Source organism: Nesoenas mayeri (assembly GCF_963082525.1).
Source record: "Nesoenas mayeri genome assembly, chromosome: 9".
Lineage (NCBI taxonomy): Eukaryota > Metazoa > Chordata > Aves > Columbiformes > Columbidae > Nesoenas > Nesoenas mayeri.
Window position 1 is genome coordinate 18492145 of NC_137557.1, and position 25031 is coordinate 18517175.

The 25031-nt window shown below is 44.9% G+C and overlaps 2 protein-coding genes across 3 annotated transcripts in view; one reads left to right on the plus strand and one right to left on the minus strand.

The window, feature by feature from the left end:
• NGEF (neuronal guanine nucleotide exchange factor) overlaps positions 1-23347 on the minus strand; it is a gene marked incomplete at both ends in the record, with an annotated part of 37114 nt that extends 13767 nt beyond the window's left edge. The window contains 5 exons of one of the 2 annotated variants that reach the window (XM_080349719.1): positions 4712-4986; positions 9509-9621; positions 9727-9912; positions 19526-19643; positions 23080-23347. In XM_080349719.1, coding sequence (XP_080205845.1) covers positions 4712-4986; positions 9509-9621; positions 9727-9912; positions 19526-19643; positions 23080-23347 — 960 coding nt within the window. Of the gene's footprint in view, positions 1-4711; positions 4987-9508; positions 9622-9726; positions 9976-19525; positions 19644-23079 lie in introns of both variants that reach the window. The other variant, XM_080349718.1, reaches the window with a different exon arrangement.
• The window catches only part of NEU2 (neuraminidase 2), a gene marked incomplete at its 3' end in the record, with an annotated part of 31730 nt that continues 22232 nt past the window's right edge, over positions 15534-25031 (plus strand). Inside the window, exon 1 of the mRNA XM_080349720.1 lies at positions 15534-15629. Within this exon, the coding sequence (XP_080205846.1) occupies positions 15547-15629 (83 nt within the window). The 5' untranslated portion in view covers positions 15534-15546. The remainder of the gene's footprint in view (positions 15630-25031) is intronic.

The window sequence follows — 25031 nt, forward strand, 5'->3', positions numbered from 1 at the left end:
ATCTGGGAGGACAGGCACAGAAAGGAGGGACTGTTACTCAATCCAGAGCTGCTGAAATACCAGTTGAATTGACATTTCAGCTTCTTGTGGGGTTGGTAGCATGGGATATATCCCCAGTGGGCAGTTAAGTCCAACGGGTAGACCTTTCCTGCGCCAGAGATGGAAGCTGTGCCTGCACAGCTCCTGGAAGGGAGACAGAACAAAGGGTGTGAGTAGAAATGAATGTGCTTGGTCAGTGTATGTGCAATAGCTGGTGTTTGAGGAATAAGAGGTTGTCTAATTTTTCAAGGCCAGATTCCCAATGAGAAAAGCGGAGGAGTATTGGCTCAGCTTCACCTGGTGAACCTGAGAGAGAACCCATCTCTCTCTTTGAATGACTGGCTCAGTCCTAAATGCACCTCTTTACAGCTTTAATTATAGCTTTTCATTTGATTAACAAGAAGTGGAAATAGGTAAAGATCCACCAAAGAATAAGATATGACACACTGAGATAGCCTGTCCCTTCGAGATATCCTGGGGATTGATACCACCACTCATTTTGCACTGCAGCTTTCCAGACTCTCCAAGCCAGGACGGTGTGAAATGAAATCTTCGAAGCAAGACCGACACTGTTCCATCAGTCCTTTGCGTCATTAACTTAATGAAATCTCATAGTCATGTAAAAGCTATGCTAATTGTTTTCATTGCTTATGTTTTGACAGAGAGAGACTGAGAAAGGAAAAGAGAAGTGAAGTCTAAGGAGGAAGGAAACGTAGAAGATAAAGGAGAAAAATCTCCAAAGAGTAAGTAATCCTACAGGCTAAATTTCTACTGAGACAATATGGTGCTTTATTGGAAATATCTGTTCCAAATGGCCCTGCTCTTTGTGTAAACTGCCAGGTAAGAAGGGGAATTCTGGTCTAGCGGAGGTGGGATGTTGTTCTGATCCGATGCCACGACATTGCCTGGGACCAGCTCTCAGACCCAGCTGCCTTCGCAGGGCCGGTCTGACATCCTCCTGCTAGAAGCGCAGGTCTGGAGGTTTGAAATCTAATGTTTGCTTTAAGAAGGAATGGAAATTAAATATTTTCTGAATGCTTTTGTGAAAATGGAAGAAGAAAGAAAGACTCCCTACCTATCAAATGTGCTCTTCCACATGGAGGACATGTCATCAGTGCACAAAAACCAGGTTCAAGTCTCCCTTTTGCTTGAGCAAAGAATATTTTCAGAGCAGCAGCTCTCTGATCTAAATTCACAGCATGACACATGGTGCAGATTAGTCTGTCTCTGCCCCTTTTTTCTAACACCAAAATGACCTGAATCCAAACAATTCCTGGCAAAAACTTTATCAAAGCTCATACATCTCAGCAAAAATGGTTCAGTTCAAAGACTGAGAATATTTTGCCGAACTATTTTTATTAGTAAATTGTTTTGGGCAAGTTCCACTCAGCTCAGAATCTCTTAAGACACAGAAGATTAACATGGTGTAGGAAAGCCAGTACAGTTAGCAAGCAGAAAATGACAAAATGAAGAAACTATACAGTAAATAAAACAAGGGCAAAGGTAGAGAACCAAGCTGGGAAAGAGGAATAGACCAGAGCCACTCCACAAAAAGGCTATATCAATATCTAAGTTTAAGTTCATGCTGAAAGAAGTTTCACTGATTAAATGTTCCTTCTAATCTGTGGATCACTGCCTCTGAAGAGCCTAGTACTTTGGGGACAGAATTTGTTTTAACCTAAGTCACACATAAGGCAGGGAGTGTTTTCTCTCTGGTCACTTGTTCTTCTTGCCACGTACGCGTTGCCTGTAATTTCCTCCATGTTGACTCCATGTCAGAACCCAAACAGCATTTCTTTGGCTTGTTCTTGCACCATTACATTTTCTAGATAGTTAAAAGAAAGCCCTTGGTGATTCATGTTTTGCTGCGTTTGATGCTCAACAGATGTCTGGATAATTAAAACTACCCTATCAATGACTTAGTCATTTCAGATAATTATTTTAGTAGCACATAATTTTCATATTTCCCTGACCTCTGTGGTCTGCAACATCTTTTGGTTTTGGTTTTGTGATTTGTTTTTTGCTCTTCCTTTTCCTGCATTTGCACCCACATTTTTTGTGACACTTCCAGTTGATGTTTTACATCTTGCTACTCTGGCATTGGCTTCAGATGAAAAAGGCTGGCATGGCAGCGGTCACTGCTGTCTGCATTCTGTTTGAGTTCCTCGGGCTAATGGACCGTACTGCAACATTGTTTTCCTGAAATTGCTGGAGGGTGGATGGGGGGGGTTATTTTTTTGGTTTTGAGGGTTTTTTTTCCTTTCTGAAACTCTTTTCTGGCTCATTTGTTCCAATGGTGAGAATAACAAATTGGCTTCCGTGACACTTTTGAAGCATCCATTGCTCTTCCAGTCAAGTTTCTTGTTTTGATGCTTGAAAAACACCCTTGTCTTGTTTTTTATCTTGTACTGATAACCTGCTTAATCATTTTCCGTCATTGTCAATAACAAAGACCTGATTTCTCTTCTTGTCTCTCTTATTTTGCAGATTACTGCAGATGAACAACTTATTCTCTGACTGTTACACCCTGCTCCATCACAGCCGTGGTGACATTCCGTTCCACAGCCGTGAACAGTGGTTTTTGCTTCAACTTTCTTTCAATTTGTGTACTGGGATTCCTCCCTGTGGTCTGAAGAATACTCTTGTTCTACCTTTCCTGGCTGATGTGCTGCAAGCTCTTCTAGTCCCTGTCTTTACTGTGGCTTTGAAGATAGAATGGGTCAGAAAGGTAAGATTTCTGTCCTTAAGACACTTACTCCAGAATTTCTTCTGCCCTGCACTTCAAGTAAATTCTTCCAATTCTCCTTCGTGAAGCTGAACACTTTCTGTTCACTTAATCTCATCTCACACTCCCAATTGACATCCAACATGAGTTCAGTTCAAGCACTGCAGGAGCAAGCAGTGCTCGCTTACAGCAAGGCTGAATTCAACATCATCTCTTTAATCGCGTCGGTGATTTCTCCAGCCCTCCTTGTTTTCTGTCCTTGACTCTTCTCACAAAGCAAATTCTCCACTTTATCTATTCAACGTTCAGCCAATTTCACAGCTTTCTGGCTTGGAGCAATCTTATAGTCTCTTACTGTGCTAATCCCAGAACAAACAGGAAGAAAATTTCAGCTCTGATAAATTAACATCAGGGGAAAGCACAGCACTTCTTTAAGGCAGCACTGTCCCATCTCCATCTGCTTTATTTCTGTTGTTATTTAAGCGGAGCAAAGAAAATTCAGCACACTTAATGTTGTGATTTAGCAGCACAGAGGGTTATTTTTTTTCCTTAAAACACCTACAGGTAATGAATGTAACTCAACAGAAATGGCAGGTTTTGAAATCTATAAGGCAAACTTTTAAGGGAATATTGCTCTGTAAAAGACTCTTCATTTTGAAGCAGATAGAAGGAGAAAAGCTTGTAATTTTTCAGATGCCAGATTGTGTTTGTAATGCTGGCAGTGAGAAGTACCGTGTTTTGCCAGGTAAACAGAACAAATCTGATATGGAATTAATCAGTGCAGCAGAACATGGAAAAGAAACAGATCATTTTAGTCGCCTTCAGCCATAACCCTGACATACAACAGCCTGTGCTGCCCACCCAAGTGACCCTCTATAAACACGAGGCCCCTCCAAAACACAGCCCTGCGGTTCACAGGACGAGCCTCTCCAGGGGAACAGTGAAATTATGGCCTTGGCACTGAATACACAAGGGATTCATAGATGTTGATTGTGCAAATCCCAGTGAACTTGGGGTGAAGTGCTCACACTCTGAGATGCTCTCCAGCACTGGAGGTACAACATGAGCCAGGGCTGAACAGACACTCTGCCACAGAGGTCTTGCCAGAAGTGATTCCAGCGCAGGAGTGTAGTGGGACTCACAGGATCCGGCCTGTGAAGCTTCGTTGCTTGTATTATTAATACAACACCACATACCAAATGAGTCTTGTTGATCTCCACTGCTGGCTATGAATGCAGGACAATGCATTGACAAAGAGTGCTCACACTCCCCATGCTACTCAAAACAGCAACCAACTGTAAATTGTTGTGTGACTGATGTTTTCATTAATTGTGGCAGCTACCCTCACCTACTCCTTTCACTGTTTCAGGCAGCCCTATAAATTACCAGTGTATGACTCTTAAACAGTGATGTCACTGGACTGTATGGCTAAAATGCAAATATACCTGCCATTATTTTTTAGTGTTTTGCATAAGACTCCGAGTAACAATGTTTAAAAATAAGGAAGCTTATCAATTTCCATCTCTTCCCTTTCTGTTAATGCTATCATACTTAAAACAGATTACAGTTAACTATTTAACTCTTCTAAGATTTCTGGTGGAAAGTATGTAGCCTGCTAGTAACTTCAGAAGAGGGTTAATGTGCCCTGCAAGAGCCTCTTTGTTACCTCTCCCTTCCTTTTATATTGCTCCTAACACTGAACCAGGAAAGGGAAAACAAGTTCTTTTTTGCTACAGAAATGTCCAGCAGCAATAGTATATAGAATAACATGTATAGTTTTGAAAAAAGAGTGATGCTAACCAGTACAACACAGAAAAGTACTTTTTAGGGCAAGGCTTCTCTGTGACTGCTATGAAGCTTTTAATTTAAAAATCTTGATCATTTCACTTAATTCACTCCCTTTCAAGCAGCAACCCAGTTAAGAAACACTCCATCTTCCCCCATTACCTCCTGCAGCTTGATCTCGTCTGGCTGGAGGATGCTGAGGACCCCGCTGCTCCGTATCTCGGGAAGATCCTGCCATAAGTTGAACCTGGAGTTGGAGTTCCTCAACAAACTGATCTGCGGTGGAGCTTTGTTTTCAGTTGTATTTGTAGGTTCTGCTTCAGGTGGGGTTTCCTCGCTGGGTGAACTCTCCTCGGGGTCTGTCTGTGAATCCTGCAGTCGCCTGGTTTCAATCTCCTGGCGCGTAGATTTATCTCGATATTCCTGATACAAGAGCCCTAGGAGGCAATACAACAGGTCTGAGAGGTTACAGCTCAACAAAAGACTAGAAATGTATTGTGGGAAAGGGAATTTGTTTTGCATTAGTTCACCTCAGCAGAGGTGACAGAGATCCTGTCCATGCTGAGTGAAAAAGCCAATTATGGCATTCCTATTTCAGCCCAAAGTGGAACCTATAAATGGAAGGCCATTTCTAAATCTAAAGTGTTGTCAACAATCTGCTCTCACAAAACATTTAGTAACACAGTCAGATGAATCCATGATCAATTGGAAGACATAAAGAAGCAGTTTATTTGCTAGGCATTTATGTGGTTCTTTAAACCCTTGAGTTTCTCTGCAGTATTGTTATGTTACAAGTTATACAGATTGATAAGTATGTGTCTGGAAAAGCAGTAATGCACACACCGAAACTACTTTAAAGGAGCAATTTGATGACCACAAAAATCCTTACGGAGGAAACACTGAGCAGCTGTTTAAGCATTAGGTTAAAGCACTGGGACAATGAGCTGCAGTTACCAGTTTGTTTTGGTATTGACTTTGTGGTTAACCTTGGATGTATTGCTTAATTTCCTTCTGTTTTCCTTCTCAGTCTCTACAATGATTGAAGATAATTAACATTCAAAAGGTACCTGAATGCCACATCACTAAGGAAAAGGCTCTGAATTCACACCATCTTGTAGCACTTCGATCACATGAGGTGTCTTCTGAGTTTCAGTTACCAAGTTCAGGAGCAGATGAAGTTGCACAGAATTTGCCCCCACTCCTGATTTCAACTGACAGCATGAAAAAGGTAGGAATCCTGAAATTCCTTGGCCATCTTTAGAAGATCCTGTGTCCCTCCTAGGGCTTGCTAACTGTCCTATTTCTCTTACTGAGCCATCTGTAGGGCCCAGAATATTAATTGTTTGAATATAAAATGTAACTTAGGAGAGATGAAAAGACAAGAGAGCACGAGCCTGATCTGAGTCACTCTCTTCACTTACTCAAATTGCAGGAGCGCAATTTACATTATCTCCCTTGGTTTACACCTGAATCAGAAAGTGTAACATGAATGAATAATGCAAAAAGTCCCCAATGTTAAAAACAAACAAAACAACTACATGATTTGTCTGAATCATTAGGGGTTAAAATCTATCTATTCATGTGCACTCACGATATTGGATGCCAGAAGCAGATTCTGTGTGTAATAAGGTGACAGACAACTGGTCAGGAGTTTGTCTAGGGAGGGCAGAAACGTAGCTGTTACTGCCTATTGAATCTCTGGGCCAGTTTTCACAAGGCTAGTACCAGTCTCTGTTAAAACTATTTCAGAAATATGCTGGGGAAAAGCGGAGGCACAAGGACAGAAGTACCGCAGTCTGTGAGTGTATGCTGTTATCTGTTCTCCCTGGAAAGATGTTCGACACTGGATTAAAATAGCAATAACGGTAGCTGTGCCTAGGAAACCATACAGGCTTCTGTTAGCTTCCTACATGATAACCAAAGAGAGGAGACTTCCCCTGAAGTTTTGCATGCTGCTGCTACTTATATAATTTCTCTCCGCATCAGCTAGGCTTATATGGCTTTCCTGAGGATTTCTGTGTGTTCTTTAGTACTGGTGAGGGTGCTGAGCATGTGGTAGGGTGGAAAGGCTCCTCAAATGGAGCGGAGAGCCTGCTCAATGGGAGCTGCTTTCAGGGTCCTGGTCTGTAAGCTCGGCCCGTGCTCGCAGGCTCTGGCTTCTGCCACACTGAACTGCACAGGGAAACTGGAGCATAATCTGTTATACCCATATTTGAGATAATTCTAGTTGCAGCGTCTGATCATGCAGCCATGTTGTGCTGGCATGTCTGCCCCGCGAGTCAGAGGCAATAAAGGATATTTTGTGTAATGCAGATCTGAAGAGCAGCCTGAGAGAAAAAGATCCTCAAGACAAATTTCCCCCTTGCTTTTAAGGAAATACAACCCAGACAATGAAACTTGATTTTGTTTCCAGGTTCCCTGTCTGACCAACGAAACAGATAAGACCTGTGGAGCCTTCAGTGACAGGTGAAGGCAAACATGGACATGGGGAGATCTGACGGACTAAAGGCATCTACCACCAGAACTCATTTGGAAATGACAGCAAGGTAACTCGTTTGAAAGAGAGCTGAATAGCAGCTGGCTGAAGCTATGCCACAGACAGCAATATGGGGATGAAGCAGAAAGGTGACACCAGAAAAAAGACAAAAGACAGGTAGATGTTTAGGCAGAAGGATGGGAAGAAACAAAGAGGGTTGCGCTAGCAAGGATAAAAATATCCTCACTATCTTGGTGTAAAAGATCCACCCATATATTGGTAAGAGGTTATAATGGGCAGAGCAAAGGGGCAGAGCATCTCTTATTCAAATGAGAGAGAGGGGGACAGAAGCCATGCAAAGCCTGCTTTAGATAAAACAAGAGACGGTCACAGCACAGGATGGGTGGCAGAATGGATGCAAGGTCAGGGAACAGGGTTTTGACAAGTAGAAAGGAGAGCAATAGATCTGGAAACTGTCTGAATCTGTAGAAAGAAGCTGAGAAACAGACTAGAGTTGGACCAAGGGTTGGACTCGATGATCTCTGAGGTCTTTTCCAACTCAGTCGATTCTGTGATTCTGTGATCCATAGTCAAATGTAACTCAGAAGATAGGATGATTTAGTAAATGCTTGCATTTAGTAATTGAACAAGTACAAGATGTCACAGACCTGTATAAGCTTCATCCATTGCTTAATGTCCCAAATGTCCCTACTGTGACCTGGCTACAGGTTAATGGTGTGGTCAGAGCACGGATTTGGTGTTGCCTGTTGACTTCAGTGGTTAAGGCTGATCTTCCTAAGGTGTGTTTATATACTTGTATAGTACATAATAGATTTTTCCCTTTGTGTTTATTCCATTTAATTTCACTGCCACAGACTCCCTTCCCAGCTCTCTCAAAACCTATGAGGGGGATTGAAAAACTAGTTACTAATTATGGAAAATGCTCATCTTAGAGAGTTCGCAGTGCTTTTAAAGCAAACGTTATTACAATGACAGCTATGTAAAAATCTCAGGAGGTCTATAGACATTTTCTCTGAAATTCTCTGCTCCAGTTTCAGAGGAAAAGTCCATTAATGCCTTGGAGGCAGGAGGAAGGGATCAAGTGTGCTCTAGCTATTTGAAATGACCTCTCTGGTGCGGATTAGGGTAGCATCTCTGGTTGTCAAAATCCTGCCTGTTCCAGCAAGGTGCAACAGACCTACTTGCAGTTAAACTGATATGTGCAGAGATATTGCACAGCTTCCTTCTGATATACGGCACATAAAAATATATACAAATACAGCGTCCTGCTGGTTTTAGTATTTTTATCACGCCTTTTAGCAGCACGGGCCCAGTAAACTGACGATGTATTGACACATCTTCCTTGGGTGATTAGTACCTACACAGCCAAAAACAAGTCACAGATCTGGCAACATCCATGCAAATTGTTAACCACTTTTCTCCAGAAGGCCCTGAAATCAGCTGCTCTGACAGATGCTGGGAGGCTGCTCCTCGCTTTGCACCAGCCTTTCTCCCCAGCACCGTCCCTGCAACTCATGAGACTTATCTATGTGATTTTCCCATATAAATTGCTACATTCCTGCCCTCTAGATTCAAGTGTCTTGCAATTTCACTTCCTGAAATTGAACCGAACTGTTTAAGAATGAAGCTTCTATCTTCCCACCATAAAACCTGCCTCCAGAGGGGGCTTAACTTTGCAGTTGCCCAAACCTCGCCGAGGAATGTCACAATTCAGATGTGGGAAATCAAGCAACAAGCTGCAAAGGTCCTCTCCACATACCCGCCCGCCCCCCCAAAAATAAATCAAAAATACCACAAGAGCAAAAGCATAACAATCCTCTCCTTCCAAGACACCCAGGTAACCTCAACTCTGCCTTTACAAAGAGACTACAAATGATAAAATAACTTCTCCGTTGCAAACGCTATGCTGTTAAAATCTGTACAGACCGCGGTGCACACAGCTGATGTCCGACAACCTAACTGACCCAGTACTTTAGTCTTATGTCTTTTCGAGAATGCAAAATCAGATTTCGGCAGGGGCTTGGCTCTAGCCTTAACAATTAACCGCTTTGCAACTACAAGAAGCGATCGTTATTTATGAATGGAGGTAAAGGTACTCAGTCCCCGGCCAAGCAGCGCGCAAACCCGATGCCCCTAAAGCCAGCGGAACGGTTTTGTTTTACGCCGCCAGCGAGAGGATTTCCCAGCAAGGGCGGGGTGCTGCGTTCCCTGCCCGCGGTCCGTGCTGCCGCGGGTTTGGATGGGGGTTTGGTTTGCGGGGCGCTGCTGGGTTCCGGGGGGCGGGCGGAGGGACCCGGCCGGGCTCGGGGACCCGGCTCGCGCCGGCGGCTCGTGCAGGGGCTGCTGCGCCGCCTCGCGCGCGGGGAGCGGGAAGAGGCGCGAAGTTGAGGGAGCGCGCGGCCGCCGGACAGCCCGGGCGGGTCCCGGGGCCGGGCAGGAGCGGGGCGGGGGCGGCTCCTTACCGATGTGCTCGATCAGGTTCCTCCAGGAGTCGGCCGTCATGGGGTGGGTGGGCGGCGGCCCCTCGGCGGTGCCGGCGGCGGTGGGGCTCTCTTCAGCGGGCGCGGGGGGGTCCCTGCGGGAGACGGAAGCATCCTCAGCCGCGGTGGCGGGACAGCGGCGGGGCGCCCCCCGCTCCGCCCCGGGCGCGGCCCCTCGCAGCCCCTCTTCCCCCGCTCACCTGCTGGGCTGTCCCGCCGAGCCGTCCTGGTCGAGGGCGCAGGCGGCGCTGAGCGCCGCGGCCAGCAGCTCCATGGCCGGCGGCGGCAGGCGGCTGCCGAGCAGCTCCGGCGGCAGCGGCGGCAGCGGAGCGGGGCTGGGGGAGCCCGGGCGGTTGCCACGGTAACGGGGGTAGGAAGGCAGCAGCCTGCGCGGGAGGGAGAGGGGAGCTGTGGCCGCCCCCGGGGCGCCCCCGCAGCCCCCCGAGAGGCTCTGAGCCCCCAGACCCCCTCCGAGCCTCCTCAATCCCCTCAGAGCCTCCTCGCAGCCCCCTCCAGGCGTCCCTGCGGGTTCTCCCCCTAAAATCTCCAGAGAGCTCCCTCAGAGCCTCCTCGCAGAGCCCCCCTCAAAATCTCCTCAGAGCCTCCCCTCGGACTCCCACCAGCCCCTCTCCGTGTTCCCAGATCTTCTCTGAGCTGCCCCCGAGCTCTGCCAAACCCCCGCGGAGCCCCCTCAGCCTTCCCCAAATCCTCACGAGATCCCTCAGAGCCTGTGAGAGTCCCCTCAGCCCCGCTCCTTCGGAGCCCCCCAAACTCAGCCCTCAGAGCTCCCACGACCCCTGAGTCCCTCCCGCAGCTCCTCAGAGTCCTCCTAAAATCCTTTCCGAGCCTCCAGGTGCCCCCTCCCCAGACTCCCCTCTCAGAATCCCTGACCCCCAGCCACCCCGTTTCACCACCCCTGCCCGGAGACCTCAGCCCCCCAGCTCCCTCCAGCACTCCAGCGCAGGTCCCTCCTCCACCGAGAGGCTGACTCCCTCCTCCCCAAAGCCCCCCCAAAAGGCAGCAATCCCTGCCTTAGGGGCCCCTCACCTTCACAGACACCCCTACCTCCATCCCCCCCGCTCTCCTGCAGATGAGGCTTCTTCCTCAGACACAAGGAAGCCCCTTCTCCATCCCTTTCCTCCCTCCCTCCCCAGCAAGGCACCCTCCCCCAGCAAGCACCCACATACCCTGTCCCACCCCATGCACCAGCCCCTCCATGCGCAGCCACCCCACAGCAGGAGGGGGGTCCTACCGTGGCACTGACCTCCCTCAGACCTGGGGCATAGCACTGCCCCCCATCCCCTGCACCTCGCTGCCTGTGTGCGGCTGGCACGGGCTTTGAGGGAAAAAAAGGGGTGGGAGAGGGGGAGAACTCTCCTGAATTGCTTCTAGATCTGGTGCATATGGTGCGTTTCTTCTCTGGGAACGAAACCCTGAGATGAAGGAATGTCACTGGGAAACTCAGCCTAATCCCTCCTGCCAGCAGCTGCACCCCTGATTACCCCACAGGATTGACCGCTATTTTCCTCTCCTCCTCTGGCATTGCTTTGCACCCGCTCGGTCATTTCCCCCGTCTCCCTTTCATTAGCGTCGCTACTTCCATAAGGATATATTGTCTCGTTTAGGGAGTAAGTATCTTAGTACTCAATGATCTATATCTGTCTTCGTTCAGGTAATTGTTTTTCCGCCTCAGGGATAAATCCTCTTGAGCTCCAGACTGCGGTTACACCCTCAGATCGGTTCAAGTGTTTGTGGACAGGTTGAGTGCAGCTCTTCCCTACATGTTAGTAACCCTCAGCAAAAAAACGTCATCTGCACCACATTGTAACTGAGGAGTTAACAGGCAGAAAACACTCAGCTATTCCTGTTGTTCGCTTTCTCCCTGTTGCATAAATAACCGTGTTTTTTTCTGTACAGGATAACGTAATTTATGCAACAACATAAAACCCGTGTGTTGGTCTGTATGTGTAAAATGTTTTCCTTTTTATGATTTTTATATTGTATTTGTTAAATGATATATCAGGATAGCTTCCCAGTCAGTACATGACTATACATTCAGAAAAACTCCTTCAGCTTATGTGAACTAGATTTCATTCTGGCACACAGGAGAGCTCAGTCCTTAAGTCATTAAGAGGCAGAACGTGAGAGAAAAACAGCTGGAAGTGTTGGTGGAGGGATTTGAGGACTCAGAGAAGACTGTCAAACCAGTCCAGGTCCAGTCCTGGACTGTGAGGTCAGAAGGACCAGACAACCGGCAGGAAAAATCAGGGTGAGGGTGAGAGCTGGAACCTGTTCTGCGCTTAGAGAGGCGGAGGGGGAGGACAGCCTGAAGGCTGGGCCTCTATGGGGAGATTGTCATGGGGTAGATGGTCACTATGGTGTGAAAATAGGTTATCAGCCATTAAACACCAGGACTAAGGGGCTTGGGGAGACAGGTGAGTGAGGAGGCAGCCAAAACCTTCTAGAAGGGATAAAGCGGCACAGACTTTCTGAAGCTCAGCCTAATGACTGACGTTTTTGTGGCTTGCTGCCAGGGCAAGAATATTGTCAAGGGTTTTAGTAAGTGGGTAGGATGCTAAAAATCTTCTTTCTTAGGAAAGGGGAGGGAGGACATTAACTGTACAGAGCCTCTTCATTATCTTGAATTCCAGAAGAGCAGGGATGCTGTTTACTGTTTTCTAAAGGGAATGACCAGGAGCAGTGGGGAGTTCTCCCTGGTATGTGAAGGGAAGTCATTGTATAAGGCCTTACAGACACTGCTGGAGTGAATATATATCTAAACATAACTTTTGGGTGTATCTCTTAAAAAAAAAAAAAAAGAAAGAAGAAGATTTCAGAAATATGTGTTTAGAGTTTAACAGATTCTAACGCCTCACATTGCTTTACTCTTAAGGGTTAAATCTGTTGCAAATTAAAATTTCTTTTTAGAAAAGGTGTCGTTTCAGGATCCCATAACTGGTAATTTCACACTGCCTGTCTTCCTTTTTCCTTCAAATTTTCCAAAAGAATTTCACTTTTGGTCGGAGGTTAAAACCTGAAAAATGTCACTAGAAGTAATAATGATAATAAAAATGTTGGAAGTTATGAAGAGGTGAGAAAGCAGCTGAGGTTGAAATTCCCCCTGTGGCAAGGCCACAGCTTGTGTTTTTGTGTCTCAGAGATCTGTTCCACTAGTAGACTAACAGTCTACTTTTTCTTTCTTTAGAACTTTTTTCTTTTTTAATTGTAACTTGGTCTTTCAAAACTTTTGCTCTTTCTTCCTTTCTAGGCTTATCCTCATCCTTCATGTTGAGGTACTGAGAACGTCCATAAACAGAACAAGTTTCTGGGAAATACTTTTTCTCTCAAATGACATGACAGTGTTCCCAGCGCTCTGGGGTGGCAGTAAAAAAATGATATTTAGCGAGAAGGAGATATTTTTGTCCTGCAAAAATTGTCAAGGTTTTCCAAAGCTTGCTTTTCTGTTTGGGGACAAAAACAGAGAGCTTTCCAAGTTTGTAATAAAAAAAAATGAAAGAAGGCAAACAAGAGATTCTCTCACAGTGCTTTGGTGGCTGGGATTTTCATGCTGAGTGTGGGATATTCAGGTCCGAGTCATGGCTGTCATTCCCTCACACCGCACATGTCACTGCCTGTTTCAGGGTGGGTCTGTCTGTTCTTCTGGAGCTGCTCCTCCTTCTTTGGTCACTGGGAAAGGTGCTTGAACCTGGTGAATGCCTTATTCACCAGGTATCGCTTTAGGTCAGTCAACACTGGACTATTTCTGGGAAGTAGGATAGCTCTGGCAGAGCTGCCTCTTTATCCTCCCTGCTTCCACAACTGCTATGACTTTATGTGCAGTTTAAGCTGACTTAGCTGCTCAACTCCACTTTTCACTCAACTCCCTGAGGCAGATTTCTACCTCCACTTTTACGCCAGCACTCACGCTTGTCTCATTCTTGGGAGAGCAAGTCTGGGCGGCTAAACTGGTGGAAAATGATTGATTTTCTTTTTTGTAGAACTGACTTTGTATGTGTGTGGATTGTGTCACTACTGGGTGAGCTCAATGTGGGTGTCAGCACGGTGGAGGTGGCAGACAGGTAGATGGATGGCAGGACCATGGCCACCTTGGAATATTTTACACTGCTGTGGAACAGCAGGCTCAGGCAGGAGTTCTGCTCCACCTGCATCTGAGTAGGAGTTTGGAGAAGGTTTTATTTTCTCTCTCACTGTATCAACAATGAATTTGATCCAGAGCCTTAAAAAGCTTCACCCCATATAATCAAAATCAATAAAATCTCATGATGACAAATCAGTTTTCTGACCAAAATCCCTATATTTCAATCTAAAATTCCCTGACTAGTTGTATGGGGAAAGAAAGAATCTGACTGCTAGAACAAAGCTGAACAAAAAATCCCAGCACTATGCTCCCACTGCTCTTGTTGGTGACAGAAGTCATGCGGTGCCCTGCCTTACCAAAGCCCAGTTTTCTCTCAGGGATTCTTAGGATCCCCAAGCCCACAGGCATTGGAAATGATCCTCGTGGCTGTCATTAGATGGCCATGCTCTGGTGACATGAGCATGACTGTGGTTCAGCTCCCTGTGGGTAAAGGACAGTGGGGTTGAGCTTGTGTATGTTCTGCAAAGAAGGAGTTTGAGTGGTTGCAGACTGTTCCCAGCTTCACTGTACTGCTATTAGAAAAGATTTTAACTGCTGGCTGATTTGGTCCAGGGTTGCATTAAAAATGTGGTAATTTGTGTAAGTTTATAATTAGTTTATTGAAATTATCTCACTTAAGTTATATCTGGGGGATGAATTTCCAGTCTTAGCCTGTATTTTCAGGTACTAGTAATTTTGAAAAATGATTAATCATTTGAATTAGGATTTCTCGCATGCATCTAAAAAGCAATACTTAGAATAAATCTGTGCAAAGAGCTTGTTTTCAAATGACGTTGAAATGCTTTTTTTTAATGTTCTCTTATAGCAGTTTTTAGAAATAAGGCCTCCTCTTCGAGAAACTAAAAAGAGAAGATGCAGTCCAGCAAAACTTATTCATGAAAAATTCCCCAAACCCTTCTAGTCAGTGGGAGTTTCACACCACGAAAGGCCACAAGATGAAGTAAGAAGCACTGTCTTAATGTGAGCTAACCAAATTTGTGAAGTGTGAAGTTAGCAATAGATTTGGATAATGTTATACCTAGTCAAATATATTTTTGTACTTTAGGTTCATTCAGATTCTCTCTGTTCACATGTGGGTTTTAGCAGTGTTTTGGATAATAGGTGTCTGTGGGCAATTTTTATTCCTGGTTTTTGACTTTTTAGTGGGAGGTAAGTAGAACTCCTCAACCCTAATATTTTTAGATCATAAAGGCCAAGAGTACATCTGTTCTCCTAAATCTCCTTAAGCTTTCATCAAAGTACCTTAATTATATCTATTGGGGCTGATAGCCTTACCGATAACTGAAAATGTTCAGAACTTCCTATAGGAGAACCTTCCCTTTAGGTGCTTCCAGCCTTTTGATGTTTGTGATCATCAGGGTTACATCTTTACTTAGTGACTGTCTGCTATAAACTGGTTATATTTTTTATATATTAAAAAAAAAAAAACCTTTAACAATTTCTTAGGCTTAGGACAATATTATTTGATCCATATTAAAAGGAAACAGAAAACCTGTTGTTGTCCTTTGAGAAGCTTTGGCGTCTGTTAAAATACGAGTTGAAATTTGGGGTTTGCAAGTCTTTGCCGCACTTGTGACAATCTATAGAAATTATAGGCCCTTTTGCACTCTATGCAGTACAGACAAACTTTAGACTTAGATTTCAGCATCTAAAACCCCTGAGCCCATGGAGAGAATGTGCACCCAGCCCAGGGCTGAGAGAAACATTTCTGATATTGCAGCTGTAAAAACTGCCTGGTCCAGTTCTAGGCACAGTGAATAAAAGACATTTTTGCTGTATCCTCAGTGATCCTTGTGCTGGCTCCAGGCAGCATGATGAGAAGACTGCTCAACTGAAAAACAAGAGGGAGCAAGACTTGAGCATGGAGAGGGAGAGATCGTCTTCTGGACTAAGAGACTGCTATGAAGAGAGGAACTCACCCATAGCAGGGTGCTTCAGGAAATGGTGAGTTGGAAAAGGCTGTAAAATATAGCACTGGAGTGAGGAGGAGGGATGGGATGTGGAGCCAAAGGGTGAAGAGCCTGGGGAACGGCGGGACATTGAGATAGGAGCCACAGGAGGGAAGTGAGAGGAATAATATTTCTGGGAAATAGCAGGCTGAGGAAATCACGTGGGGATTTACAAGCTGAAGCTGGTAGAAAGGGAGTGAAACAGAAATTGGTTGAGGACCCAAGGGCCGGGTCCAGATGAAGCAGATCAGACTGGGAGAGCTGGAGAGCAAAGCCTGGACCTTGCTGGGTAGTGAAACCGTGACTGGGCTGAAAAATCTGAGAAGCAGAGACTGGGTGGGATAGGTGGGCAGATTGGGATCCCCATTGGCTGCATGCTGGAAGGATACTTAATTAGAATGCTATATGTTATTGCTTACTATTCTGTATGATCCTGTGAAATTTGAGATATGGCAGTAATACATTTTTATACCTACAGTGCCTATTTTTACTGAAAATTTATTAGTTTTTAAAAATTCTTCTCCCTGCAAATTATATTGCTTTTAGACTTCTAAAAATTCAGATTGTACAGAAAGAGGGATAGGAAAAAAAAAACAACCCACTATTAATCTCTAAAAGAGAAAAAAAAATGGTGTAGTGTGACAAAATACAAAGGTTTGGTCAACATGTGTTTGCACCAGCTACTCCTGACTTCACCACCATCACTGGCAGCACGGAGAAGAGGTAACTATAAGAAATTGATTTCTTAAGTAGAAACAGCTCGAGCATGGTATAGGGCCCCTTGCAATGCAGGTCTTGGCCTCTCTGGAGGTTCCCCTGCTTTTCTGTTTAATTCCGGCTATAAAAGCAGTGCCCTCTGCTGCCTAGGACAAATAGTGCTGTGCTATGAGAACCCGACCCAAATTCACACTGCTTCAGAGTGCTACACTATTTCACATGCATAATGTTTCTAAAACACGTGTTTGCAAGAATACTAACAAATTAAATTCCCTCTTGCTCCTGAAGGTGACTGTTTGTATTCACTGTTGTAGTGCTTCTACTCTTTGAGCTTAGATAAAACGCAATCAAATGATTTTTAGATTATTCTCATTTCTCTGAATTGGGGGTTTCATAACCAGCCTGAAGAAATAGTGTGCTCTGTGCTGGTAGACCAATGACCTCCAAGTGAGCTTTGCAACATGAAATTTCACACTGAGTTTCTCCTCCACTGTATCTAGTAGCCCACAATAAAGGCATATCGTTTTTAGAATCTGACTTGGTGGGAAATGGTAGGTAAATAATACAGTGAAGCTGCTAAAACGTCTGTATTGTATTAGAAATGAAGAGAAGTCAACATCCTATTAGCTGGTAAGAAAGTATAGACACTGATTAGTGAATCTCCTTTCTAGGGTTTGAAATTACTAATTTTCTGGCCTCTGTGGGAGCTGCTTTCAGCCAAGGCTGACAGCTGTGGATGGGCACCCTGGGTAGATATTCCTCTGTGATGGCTTTTTATGATCTCAGTCTGCATAACTGCTGCTACTCTGGAGCTGGAAGGACTGATCACAGTGGGAAAGAGCAGCTTTTGTTGAGCATAGTTCCTTCCAGGTCTTTGGCTCTGGTTACTCTGAAAACCAGAAGTTGTGCTAGAAGCTCAGCACTGAAATGTTCAGAGCAAGTCAGCTAGGTTGTTGGGAAGCAGCTCGTCACACGAAGGGTTTGGGTCTTTGTACAATGCAGAAGAGTGGGAGGGAACACTGGGATGTTGTGGAGAACTCTGGAGTGCTTCGGGGGATCTGGGGATTGCTTGGAGAAAGGTCATGGGAAATAAATAATTTGAGAATAGTTAGGCATAAAAGTACTCTTAAGAGGTACCTTATGGAGGGTGTATGGCAGATTTTGGAACGCCAACAATAATGTTTGAGGTCATCTTGTTCTCAGACACCAGTGTTCTGGGATCAATGAACTACTCTGCTGTTCTCAGAGCTTTGAATGACACAGATTCAAGTCACTCATGGGTTTGAAGGAGCCTATGGTACTTTTCCTTAATCAGAGCATTAGAGAATATATCCCATCTGAGTAAAATTCAGATAATTATTCCTTTTCCTGAGCTATTTATTATGATCTGTTGTTGTGTTTTGTCCTCTTTGAAGAACACATCTATGTCAGGTTACCTCATGCAGGAGAAGGGATTGTGCCTGCCCAGCCCTTGCATTTATATAGTTGCTGTAGGACGCTGTAGAACGGGAAGAGATGCAGCACCTCCCCCACCTGCCCTCAGTACTGTGTGATTCACTCCTGAGAACCTCACGGACCTTCCCAGTGCTGCTCAGAGGTTCCTGTACAGTCCTTTCTGCAGAACCACTGGCTTCTGCTTTCAGAAGAACTCCTAGCTGACAGGTACCAGTTTTATTGTTTTAGGGAGAGACGAGATGCATTTATTGAGACCATTTTAGATATCTTATCTGCACAATGGCCTGTTTTCCCAATAGAAGGGATTATCCCAATCGTGATTACTGCAAATAACGGCAATATCCTTAGGCTCCTGAAGGCTTTTCACAATGCATACTTCTGGTGGTTCTCTTATAAATTACAACTGATCTTTTGGCGAAGGGATGAAGAGTGCATGGGCTTAGTTTGAGCTGGAACTCTAGTCTTCTTTTCTGCCAAATTTCTCAGTTGCAAGAAATTATGCCCCTCAGCAGCATTGCCTGCTTTTAGCAGACACATGACTTAGAACCTGTGCTGACCTGTCAAGCTCTGTGCACAGCAGCATCTTTGATAAAACTGACTCCCAGTACAGGCTCATTGTTTCCAGCTCCAGGGAGAATCAGAATTTGCTCGTTTCAGAACTGCCTAAGTGGTGGTGTCAGGATGTCAGCGACTGACAGCGATGATTATGCCGCAAGGAAAGGAAGACAGATGGGTTTGACATTGCAGCAGATTCTAGCTGTCTAGTTTCATATGCTCAATTTAATGCCAAAGGGCAATGAATTTTAGCCAGGGCAATTAACTTATTTAAATGCAACTTGACAGTTTGGCTAAACTTTTTTTACTGGAGTCCCCTCTGTCAGGAAAAGTGCTTGGCGAGGTACTGTGCCTTACACTGACACAGCTGGGCTTGGTAATTAGGACCACACAGTGCAGCATAACGCATGGACCTTTAGAAGGCAAGAATTTAGTGCTTTCAGCATGATCTTCTACAGTACAAGTAGGGACTATCTCTTAGTTATACACACATGAGATGAGGAGCTGGAGAGGGTGTTTGGGAGAATACCTCACTCAGATATTAGAAAATGTAGGGATAGGTAACTGCTCCTCTCCCTGCCTGGCTGCCAAGGCAAGAGAGCAAGGGCAAAGGTAAATTTATGGGATGTATGTAAATTTATGGACTATGGGATCAGGGCCTTTTGCTGGATCTAGGTTGTTGAAGGTTTTAAGCAAAAGGGCTACCTCACTGAAAGCCTCTGTTGCCTATCAGTTTTTCAAAGTAAACAGCAAGCAGAAAGAATACTTTCAAAAACATCTTTGTATCTACTTCCTCAGCTCTAAAATCCCATTTTCCATGTCAGGTTGTATAACAGGCTTCAGGAGAGCCCTCTGGGAAGGCCGAGGATGGGACCACCTTTATATTGGGATGTTCCTTATGGAAATGCCCGCAGGCTCTCCTTACTCTCTCCAGAAGCTGCTTAAGGCAGTCTGCCGCTTTGCTTACACCACTGACAGATCCTACATCCCATTCCCCTTTTTTCTGTCTTCCCCTTTGTCATCTTGTCATCATTAAGACTGAAACCAGCACTACGAGTCAGGGTGAGAAGGCATGGATCAGCAGCTATAGCTGAGTCCAGCTGTTCTTCCCAAAACAAACATTCTCGCTCTGACACCGCTCTGCCTGTATTGTCCAGGACTTACCTTTGGATCCATAGTTCCTCTAACGTTGCCTTATCGTCAGAGCTTACTGGAGATGGTGATCCCTTCTGAGATATAACGTTCAGAGGTTCTTTGATGGGCTCATTGTTTTTGAGTGAACCTGCAGTATAAGAGGAAGCCAAGAAGGTGTTAAAAGAGTAGTTTTCTTAAGGGTCATCTTTGCTTTTACTGTAGGTAGTGGTTTACTTACACCAAAGGGAACAGGAAGACCACAGACACAAAGACACCTACATTTTAGCTTGGATTTTCAAACAAGATTGAGGTGTCATCAGCTTGCACAGTGCAAGATTGTACAGCTTTGTCACAGCTGCAAATGCAATAGAGAAAAGGTGAAGGTAGATACACATTATCAATCCTTATGTATGCGAATAGCACTCTCACCAGTGAAAATTTGGTTCCAACATCAGTGGTTTTCAGTGCAATTCTTTAAGCAGAAAAGGTTTAGCTGTGCCTGCCTGTGCATGGAAATATTTGGTTTTCCAAGTCAGAGTTTCATTACTGCTCTGCTTTCAGGCACACAGTAGATGTTCAGTTTACTGCATAAATCAAGGCTAGATTTGGGTGAGACAGGAGCTTTACTTTTAATTGCTTCTCCAGTTTCCCTCAGATGAACCTCTGATCCTTTTACAGGCAGCCCAAGTTGTATTAAGTCCATGGCTTATTACTGCAGTACTTGGCAGGAGAGGATGCATCTCACTTTTCAAATGAAACCTCCTGTTGTTTGAGGCCTGTTGATAAATGGCCTTGTTGGTTTTTATTAGAAATATTTTGGTCTAAGTCATAATTCTGTTTGCATTTCAAACTGGTGACAGCACAGGCAGGTCAATGCTCTGACTGAAGCTGGTTTCTGATCCACCCTTTTAATCAATGCTACAGATTTTCAGAGGGAAAGGGTGAAATCCAGCCTTTCAAAACTCCCTAAAACAGTGCCAAAGGCTTATGAAACACTAGCTTGAGTTATTGTCTTTGCTTTTTCAATAGTTTAAACATTTTATCCTTCTATCAGAGGAGTTTGCTTAAAAAAAACCAAACAAACTATTTTTTCCAGTTAAAGGAAAGCATCTATTATGTTTTACAGCTCCTAGGCCATAAGCCAAAGCTAGGCTGATGCAAAGGGTGCCTATATAAAAACCTTTCTCTCTGCTGGATTTACATTCTTGTACATTATTTTTCTTGTTCTCATTTCTTGAGCCTTTATTTTTCCTGTTTTGTACTTACTTTGTATTTTCCCCTGTATCTTTCCCTCTCTTCCTTTCTTTTTTCCTTCCCTTCTCCTCCCCCCCAGTCATTCCCTAAGCAAAACGAGAACAGGTTAACATTTGAGCTTGAGTCAGACTCTTGATAGCTGCTGTTCAAATGGGTTTGAAGTCAAGATAAAAGAGCTCACCCATCCCTGGCTCCCATGCACGTCAGCAAGTGCTGTCAGAAGAAGGTTCTGCTACAAATGAGGCTGATGTAGAAGCACCCGCTGTCCAGTTTCGGGGGGAGGGGACGGAATCAGTGGAGTAGAGGGAGAGGGTAGAAGAGCTGCTTACACAATCTTAGCTGGATTTAAAAGCTGTAGCTCTGAGCTGGACTTGCTATGGACATGCTGGAGAAAGAGCTATTGCTCCTAGCCCAGGTCCTGCTGTGCGGACTGGAGATAAGAAATGCTGTTCCCAGCGTGTCCTGCTGAACGATTGCAGATATGGAAGAAAAAGCCCTGTTTGGAACAGATCCTGTTTCAGCAGTGGTGACACAGAGAGGGGGTGTGGGAGGGAAGCGCAGGTCAGCTTCTGTGGATGCTCTAACAAGCTACTAAGAGAGAAGCCCTTCTTTTAGCTTGTCCTTCCTCAATGACAGGGGCTAGATAGGAGGAATGTCCTCCTGTGCCGTTGTCCTGATGCCACGACGCTGCAGATGTATGAAGAAGGTGCGTCCTTCTGCGCTGGTCCTGCTGCAGTGGCAGGAGCAGGTAAGAGGGGAGAGGGCCTTCTCAGCAGTGGTCTGGATGCAGTGACTCTCGGGGAGCAGAAGAAAGCAAGTCTCTGCCGTGCTTGCTCTGCAGCAGTGCTCTGGGAAGGTGGTGAGAGAACAGCTCTGCTCTGGCAGGGTGGAGAGCAGCTCTGCTCTGGCATAGGCGACGCTCGGTTTATCCACAAACCTCACTGACAACAGTAGCAGAATATTAAACAGGAGCCCTTTGCTCTGCTGCTGTCTGCTTGGAAACTTGGAGAAGGGAGGGAACGTTCCTTCTGTCCATGCCACAGGGCTGAATGGGCCTTTATATTGCTAAAATAGCGTGTCTCCCTTGGTGAGGCAGGCAGGACACACTTATTTGCTTGGGGACTTTTCCCAGACCTCCTTTATTTTAGGGTGGAGGATGTCTGTTCTTTGTTTTCTTAGAGAACTTGGTCTGCTTTCAGGGGCCAAAGCAATGTGCTTTACTACTGCATAACAAAGCAATAGCTTTCAGTGGCTTGCACAGCACTCAAACATCAGAAGCAGTGTTGTATCATTTTGAGTCATGCAGCTAGCCAAAGTTCAGAGTTCAGTGCACTGTTTCTATTAGATTATAATCTAAAGGTAGGATAAATATCTTCACTGCGATTTCTTTTAATTATAATCAGTTATAAAATACAGTTCCTCTCAACTCCTGGGAGATCAAGTAAAGGACATTTTCTGTGTTCAGAGTTCCAGGTCTCTCTCATTTAACGTTTAGATTAGAACCACTTCCACTTTTCCCTTGCAGCCCTGTTTCCAGTGCTTCTGAGTGTGTTGTGATAGTTCCTTTCTTGGCTCTCTCTTCGGCTTCTCATCTCTTTCTCATTGCTGTCACAGGCAGCTGCTCAGATGAGGTGCCAGCTCAGTGAAAGTCTGGCCTTGCAGTCATGCTACTGTTCATGCTCAGAGAAAGCCAACTCCTTCCATTTCTACTGAAGCCAGACCTGAGTGCCTGTATGCTCTGGATGGTGTTCCCGTTATTTCAGCCTCCGAGTTTAAAGGGAGCTTAGGTTTTCTTACAGCTGTATTCAGTGTAAGGTGGCAGCAACTGCATTTTCAGAGGAGTCTTGGTCCTCTCTTGTAATGGTTCACTGCAGTTTCCACAGGCTTGATCCCTACACATACTGCTCTATTTTTGCTGACTGTTCCCTCTATACACTGCTCAGCTTGCCATACAGTTACTTGTATAGATCTCACTACTTTTGAATATGTTCTTTCTGTATGCTGAAAAGTTCCTATTTCTTGACAGCTTCATGTCTTTGTTTAAATTACTTTTCACATAGAAAGCAGAGGGCTGGTAGATCAGAGTCCCCCATTTGTTTAGATTCTCCACCATGAAGCATGTTTAAACATCTAACCATTTTGCATTTCCAGGCTGAGCAAAGCAGGATGGCGCCCCTCTGCCAGCTGTGCCATAGGGCAGGGGTGTTCAGTAGTGTGCTGACTGCTGAGCCGCTTTCTACCTTCCCTGTCCCTTTTCTAATCTCATCAACTCCTATAGTTCCTAATCTCACTGGAGAAGGAAGCATCATGTTGTTTGGGTCAGTACTCACCTGTAGCACACCTTGTGTGCATTGCCTCTCTTGAAGGTTTTCTTTTCCCTCTGCTCGGCAGCCTCATGGACCGGTAGTACTTGGAATTTCTTTGAATGGCAATGTAATGTGTGTGCGAGTCCGTCTCGTGTGCCACCAGGTTCGCACCTTCTGACTCTTCTTCACCTTCAGAGACTGAACTGGACTCTCTCAGTACCTGCTGAGAAACGTCCTGCTGGAGCCCACCAGTGGAGAGCCCACCAGCGGCTTCTCTCCTGAGCCCATCCATGGCTTCCAAATCTTGTCTCTATGGCAACTGAGAGGATGGATCAGCAGCAGAGCAGCAGGAGACAGGTAGTCTCCACAACTCCATCAGCTTTTTCTGAATTAGAGCTGGAGACAGACAAACAAAAGATCACAAAATAGGAAAAGAGAGGACTAAGTTCTGGTTAGTCCAGAGGCCACATTGTGTTATGTGTTTAGAATAATGGGGTGGCTTTCCAGGGTTTTTTGTCTGAGGTCATCACCTTACAACCCTTATTTAACATCCCAAACATTGCTTTGATGTGCTCATGGTTGCCCTGCGATGACACACTGTAGTGCCACACATGTTACTGGAAAAATGACCATATTTGCTCAGCTGATGACCCCACTGCCTTTTGTTACTTGTGAGCAGTAGATTACTAGTTGATTTGGAGTGGAAACAGGTAATGGCTGCGTCCTTGTTTTTAAGGGTGAAATTGTTATAGAATAGAAAGTAAAAGCTGGAGAGAGAGCTCTTTTAATCTGTCTATTATCTGTGTACTTCTCCCTGTAATAGAATAATTAATGCCTTTTACAGGGCTGGGTGCCTTCTAACACTTATTAACAACACTCCTGCGGTGCAGATAAATGAAGAAAAATCCATAACTGTCGAGAAGTGAAGGTAAAAGAGACAAGATTATGCAGCAGCACAAAGTGCAGAGACTTGGCTTTGTTTCCTAGCGTTGCCCTTGAGTGCCAGTGTACCCCCTCAGTGACATGGGGACATCAGCACAGGGCTCCTGCTGCACTGTGTGTCAGTGCATGGGCTATACCAGTTCAGCCAAGCATTTTTAGGAGGCAAACCACTACAAGAGCAAAATAGCAGTTGATCCTTCAGCTATTGCAAGGCTGGGTAAAATGTGAACTGATTAGTTAAGCATTCACTGCTGGCTTTGTCTTGTTGAATTCTTAGAGCTGTCAAAGCCTTTCTAAGTACATAATGTGATTTTGTGACTGATGGGGCTAACATGAATAATAGTAGAATGAGATGCTGTATAGGAAGTGTGACTATAGAATTGACAATTCACTGAAAGGCATAAAATAGTGCTGTGGATTAGTCATTAGATGTTGTTTTGAGAAGTTACACTTATCACTGAGTTTGTTACATTACAGTATATCCTCTTTGCAAGATACTCTAGGAGGTAAGCATCTCAGTTTTTGTTCTGAGTCTTCTGCAATGATTGTGGACCTGTGTGTGGCACAAGCCTTTTCCTTGCTTACCCCCAGGGTCACTCCACCTGACCCTGGAACATCAGGGGCATTTGGGACACCACTGTGAATCCTCTGCTTTCCAGAGATTTTTGAAGCCTCTATGTTTTATCCTTATAAAGGAAGGGTCACTACCTGAAATCATGTGCTGAGTCTGAGTTGTTCTGCTTCCGGGCCCTACAGTCTGCTTTCTCCTTTCATTACCTGCACCACCGCATGCAGCTCATAACTGCTAAATTTGGATCCCGACTTCAATTCTGCCAAGACTTTTGGACTGTCTGGAACTGGTGGTTGCTCTGGGACTGTTTCCAGTGTTACTGGAAGTGTATGAAGGACCCGTTTGTTGGTTGTGGTGTTAGGTTTGGTTTGTAAATTGCTCTGAGGTGTAGAGATTCACTAAGCCTGTTTGTGTTTCTGTAGCTTGGTGGAACAGCAAAATAAAAACAGCTGCTGTTAGAGAT